This window comes from Rosa rugosa, chromosome 7 (assembly GCF_958449725.1).
Source record: "Rosa rugosa chromosome 7, drRosRugo1.1, whole genome shotgun sequence".
In the NCBI taxonomy this organism is placed as follows: Eukaryota; Viridiplantae; Streptophyta; class Magnoliopsida; order Rosales; family Rosaceae; genus Rosa; species Rosa rugosa.
In genome coordinates this window covers 39981745-39987440 of record NC_084826.1, presented here as the reverse complement: position 1 = coordinate 39987440, position 5696 = coordinate 39981745, and the positions used below count along the sequence as shown (strand labels likewise).

At 44.8% G+C, this 5696-nt stretch overlaps 1 protein-coding gene across 1 annotated transcript; it reads left to right on the top strand.

The window, feature by feature from the left end:
* Positions 1-746: 746 nt before the first annotated feature.
* Positions 747-4692, top strand: LOC133723295 (uncharacterized). The gene is made up of 2 exons (XM_062150109.1): positions 747-3947; positions 4060-4692. The coding sequence occupies exons 1-2, from the start codon at positions 747-749 to the stop codon at positions 4690-4692; spliced, it is 3834 nt and encodes a 1277-aa protein (XP_062006093.1).
* Positions 4693-5696: the final 1004 nt, after the last annotated feature.

Sequence of the window (5696 nt, the reverse complement as noted above, 5' to 3'; positions counted from 1 at the left end):
TGTCCACTCACGCTAACCTTTTTTATATACTTTTCCCCTGGGCCCTTCGGTTTCAAATGCCCAGTTTAGAGTGTTGCTGCTCGGCGTACAGGAGTGAGCCATAGTGACCTCATCCGCTTCCGTCATCACATTTCGTAGGTTACCTGTTTAACCTACTGTACTCTATGTTAATTTACGTTCCTAGATTTGCTCTGATTACTATGGGATTTGTGACCCAGACTTGTAATGAATGATATTTGAGGTCTACGACTTAACTTTGTGAATTGTAGTATCTTAAATCTTGGAGTTTCTTAGACTTGAAGTACTTGATACACTATTATTATTTTTGGGCTTGAGTTGGTTGAATGATGGGAGCAGGGTGGCTCCAGGATTTTGTGGTTGAATTATTAGAAGTGAAATTTGTCTTCCACAGGTTTTGGGTTGTCCATTTTTAAGGGAGGTTATGCCGAAATTTTTGGTAAACCTTCTTTAAAAGTGGGTCCCGCAGGGCCACTTCGGATTCCAAGGTGGAATCCGGGGCGGGTCTTGTCAGTTGGTATCAGAGCACTAGGTTTCTAGATTCTGTAGACTTCCTTACTTCCTTGCTACTTTATATGCCTAATGACGCCTAGTACCTCCCGAGTGATGGCCCGACCGCGGCGGATCCCCATCGTGTGCTCTTCGGTACTAGTGTGTTATTATGCATGTAAAGTAGATACTTTGTTGTACTGATCCTTGAACTTCTTAATACTCTTTCTTCAGGCACTATGGCTCGTAATCGCCGAGCACGTAGGGAAACTCCTCCTATTGAGGATGATGAACAGATGCCTAGGAGGTTTGCGGATACTTTTGGGCAGTTCTTTCGACAGATTGCTGCAGCGCTCCCCGGGTCATGTACCGACTACTCTGTGGAACGTGCTAGGAAGCATGGGGCCCAGACTTTTGCTTCTGCCGCCTCACCTGTTGAGGCTCAGCGGTGGCTTGACAGGATGGAGAGAGTTTTCTCCCAGATGGACCTTCTAGAGGACAGGAAAGTGAATTTGGCAGTACAGTTCCTTGAGGATACCGCCTGGCATTGGTGGACTGGTGTGGTCAATGATCCTGCAAATGCTGGCCCGATGACATGGGATATGTTCAAGGCCCATTTCTATGGACGGTACTTTAGTGATGCCCACCTTAATCGGATGCAGGACCAGTTTTTGAATTTGAAGAAGAGAGATGATCAGTCAGTGTTAGAGTTTGAGCAGGAGTTTCTCTCATTGGCTCACCATATGCCGGATTTGGTTCGTACGGAGCAAAGTAAGATTCGTAGATTTGTCCAGGGACTTGGAGGAAAGTTTAAGGATAAGATGTTAGGCACACCGTACAAGAGTTTTGGTGAGGCAGTATCTTATGCCATGGACATTGAGTCGGACTCACCTGCTGGATTTTACCCTAGGGATCCTGGTGGCCCTAGCCAGGGTCCATCTAAGAGGGCTACTTCTACATCCGGTTCTGGTTCTTCAGTTGGTAGTGGGAAGAGCAGTGGTTCCAGCTCGAGGTCCCGTACTAGATTCAGGGGACGTGTCAGGAGATTCTCTCGGGGTCAGTTTAGTGGACAACAGTCGGGGCAGCTTGAGAGGTCCAAGAGTTATCATGGTGGTTCGAGTGGGGCTTCTTCTAGTCAGTCAGCTCAATTTGGGCGGTATCAGACAGTGGGGTGTTTCATGTGTGGTCAGCAGGACCACTTTAGGAAGGACTGCCCTCTTTTGACTCAGGGAGCCATATCTACCCCCACTCAGACTGTTGGCCAGTCCTCTGTTGGCGGTTCTACTAGTAGTGCCCGCACTAGCTCGGTAGGTCGAGCTGGTTCTCAGCAGACCAGGGGTCAGCGGGGTCGTCCTGTGACACATGCTAGACTGCACGCCATGACCCAGCAGGAGGGCCGTGACTCACCGAAGGTTATCGTTGGTACGTTATTTATTTTTAATCAGCCTGCTTTAACCTTAATTGACCCTGGTGCTATGCACTCATTTATGTCTAGTAAATTCGCATGTTTTGCCAATGTGCCGTCAACACCTCTTATAGGCGAGTGGTATGTTTCTTTACCTGCGGGAAAAGCCCTTAAGATAGATTGGGTTTTCAATAATTGTGGTGTAATGGTTGATGGTTTTTGCTTGGAGGCCAACCTAATTCCTCTAGATCTTGTTGAGTTTGATGTAATTCTGGGGATGGACTTTTTGGAGACACATGGTGCATTGGTTGATTGTTTCCATAAAGAAGTAGTGTTTCGAAGTCTAGGAAAACCGGAAATCACTTTCCGTGGTGAGCGGAACATTCTCTCCTCTTGCCTGATTTCGGCCATTACAGCTGAAAAGCTTTTGAATAAAGGTTGTCAGGCTTACTTGGCTCACATTGTGGATACAAAGAAGGAGGTGTTGAATATTGAGGATATTCCTGTGGTCAGGAAGTTTCCAGATGTGTTTCCTGATGAACTACCTGGTTTGCCTCCAGAAAGAGAAATAGACTTTACCATTGAATTGCTCCCTGGTACTACACCTATATATCAGGCACCTTATAGAATGGCCCCAGCCGAGTTAAAAGAGTTGAAGACCCAGTTACAGGAGTTGTTGGATAAAGGTTTCATTCGGCCAAGTGTGTCCCCTTGGGGTGCTCCGGTGCTCTTTGTTAAGAAGAAGGATGGCACCTTGAGATTGTGTATTGATTATAGAAAATTGAATAAGGTCACAGTGAAGAACAAGTATCCATTACCACGGATTAATGACTTATTTGACCAATTGCGGGGTGCCAAAGTCTTTTCTAAGATTGATTTGAGGACAGGTTACCACCAGTTACGGATAAGAGAGTCCGATGTACCTAAGACTGCATTCCGTTCACGTTATGGTCACTATGAGTTTGTGGTGATGCCTTTTGGATTAACCAATGCTCCTGCAGCCTTTATGGATCTTATGAATCGAGTATTCCGCCCATACTTGGACCGTTTTGTGATTGTGTTTATTGATGACATTCTGGTTTACTCTAAGAGTGATGAGCTTCATATTAAGCATTTGAAGCTAGTACTTCGGACTTTGAGGGAAGCTAGACTATATGCTAAGTTGAGTAAGTGTGAATTCTGGCTTAACAGCGTTGGATTCTTGGGTCATGTGGTGTCAGTTGAAGGTATTAGCGTGGATCCTCAAAAGGTGGAAGCGGTTTTGAATTGGGGAAGACCCACCACCGTGACGGAAATTCGTAGTTTCTTGGGTTTGGCCGGTTATTATCAGCGGTTTGTGCAAGATTTCTCTAGACTTGCGGCCCCCCTCACTAAATTGACCAGGAAGGGTGCTAAATTTGTTTGGTCAGAGGAGTGTGAACAAAGTTTTCAAGAACTCAAAGGACGTTTAACTCGTGCCCCAATTCTAGCATTGCCTGATGATAGCGGGGAATATGTAATTTACAGTGATGCCTCAAGACAAGGCTTAGGTTGTGTATTGATGCAGCATGGAAATGTGATTGCCTATGCATCTAGGCAGCTGAAACCTCACGAAATGAACTATCCGACTCATGACCTTGAGCTTGTTGCTGTAGTACTTGCACTTAAGTTATGGAGACACTATCTTTATGGGGCACGATGCCAGATTTTCACGGATCATAAAAGTCTCCAGTATCTACTTAATCAACGGGACTTAAATTTGAGGCAAAGGAGGTGGTTAGAGTTGATTAAGGACTATGATTGCACCATTGAGTATCATCCAGGAAGGGCCAATGTGGTAGCTGATGCACTTAGCCGAAAGCCCTTTAGCTCTTTAGCCCATTTGAAGGCAGTTCGAGTTCCTTTACTTTATGAATTGCGATCTACAGGGGTTAATTTGACGATTGAAAAAGAGTCTGGAGCATTGATAGTTAGCTTCCATGTGAGGCCGAATCTCATTGATAAAGTGCGGGAGGCACAAGATGAAGATGAATATCTAAGACAATTAAAAGAAGCAGTGAGTAATGGCACTAGAGCGGACTTTATTCTCAGAAGAGATGGAGCCTTAATGTTTGGAAATAGAATATGTGTACCTAATCTTCATAATATTAAACGAGAAATTTTGGAAGAGTCTACATGAGGCTTTGGGTACCGGATTGAGTTTTAGCACTGCTTTTCATCCACAGACTGATGGGCAATCAGAGAGAACTATCCAAACTTTGGAAGACATGTTGAGATCCTGTGTTATGCAATTCAAAGGAAGTTGGGATAGCCATCTGGCATTGATTGAGTTCGCTTACAATAATAGTTATCATTCCAGTATTGACATGGCTCCTTACGAAGCTCTCTATGGAAAACAGTGTCGTACTCCCTTGTGTTGGAATGAAATGGGAGAAAGAAAACTCATAGGCCCAGAGATTGTACGGATTACCACTGAAAAAGTTAAGTTGATCAAGGAGAAACTCAGGGCAGCTCAAAGTAGACAAAAGAGTTATGTGGATAGCCGCAGGAAAGACTTGGAGTTTCAAAAGGGTGATTGGGTATTCTTGAAATTGTCCCCTTGGAAGGGCGTTGTAAGATTTGGAAAGCGGGGGAAGCTCAGTCCTCGATATATTGGACCTTTTCAGATAAAAGAGCGAGTTGGCCCAGTTGCTTATAAGTTAATACTACCTCCGAGGTTATCAAAGATTCATGATGTCTTCCACGTGTCCCTGCTCCGCAAGTATATTGCTGATCCTTCTCATGTCTTAGAAGAAACCTGACTTATGAGGAGAAACCGATCCAGATACTCAACAGAAGGGAGCAGGTCCTTAGAAACAAGACAATACCTTTAGTTAAGGTACTGTGGAGTAATCATTTGGTGGAGGAAGCTACTTGGGAACCGGAAGATCTAATGAGACGGCAGTACCCCCATCTGTTCTGACAGGTATGTAAATTTCGAGGGCGAAATTTTTTTAAGGGGGGGTGAATTGTTACACCCCACATCCGATTTACCCTTTTTACTGAGTTACACGAATCACTGTATGTTTTACCATTCGCGGTTATAGTTTTATCTTTTAGGGGGGTGGCTAGAAGTTGACTTTTTATGGGTTAACAATTTGAGAAAATTTCTTTCATGAAAGTTGTAGAGGACGTTAAACCGAGCGCGTGCATATGTGGTACGTAAAAATCGGAGTTCGTATGTGAAAGTTATAGCTTAAAATGTGAAAGTTACTGTTCATGGTAACAAAAATATATATATGGAAAGTTACCACTGTAGGTTTCCATTTTCGGAAACCCACGGTAACTCTCCCTCTCTTCTTCCCCGACTTCTTCCCCCTTTCGGCCCGATTTTTCTCCCTTCGATTTCTTCCATCTCCGGCCGACCCACGACGAAATCCGGCCATCCCCAAGCTCGTCTCCTCCCCCTTGACGCATCTGTGGTGGTATTTTGGGGAGATTTGGCCGGAGGAGCTCGATTTCTTGCTGGGAAAGTTACTGTAGCAACTTGCGAGTTTGCCGATTTCCGACGATTCCGGCCATCTCCGGTCACCAAACCGGCGTCGAAGGTCGGGTTTTTGCTGGAGATCATTTCCCCTAAGGTCTTGCATTCCAATTTGCAGTGTGGAGGTCGAATCGATCAAACCCGATCCTAGGGTTCTTGAAATTTTCTGGAAATTTTTCACCGGCTAAATTGGAGCTCTTCGAGGTAAAATTGGAACTTCTTGTAGTTGAGAAAGAGGTTGGGTCTGTTGAGTAGGTGGTGCTGCCAAAATTTGGTGGCCAT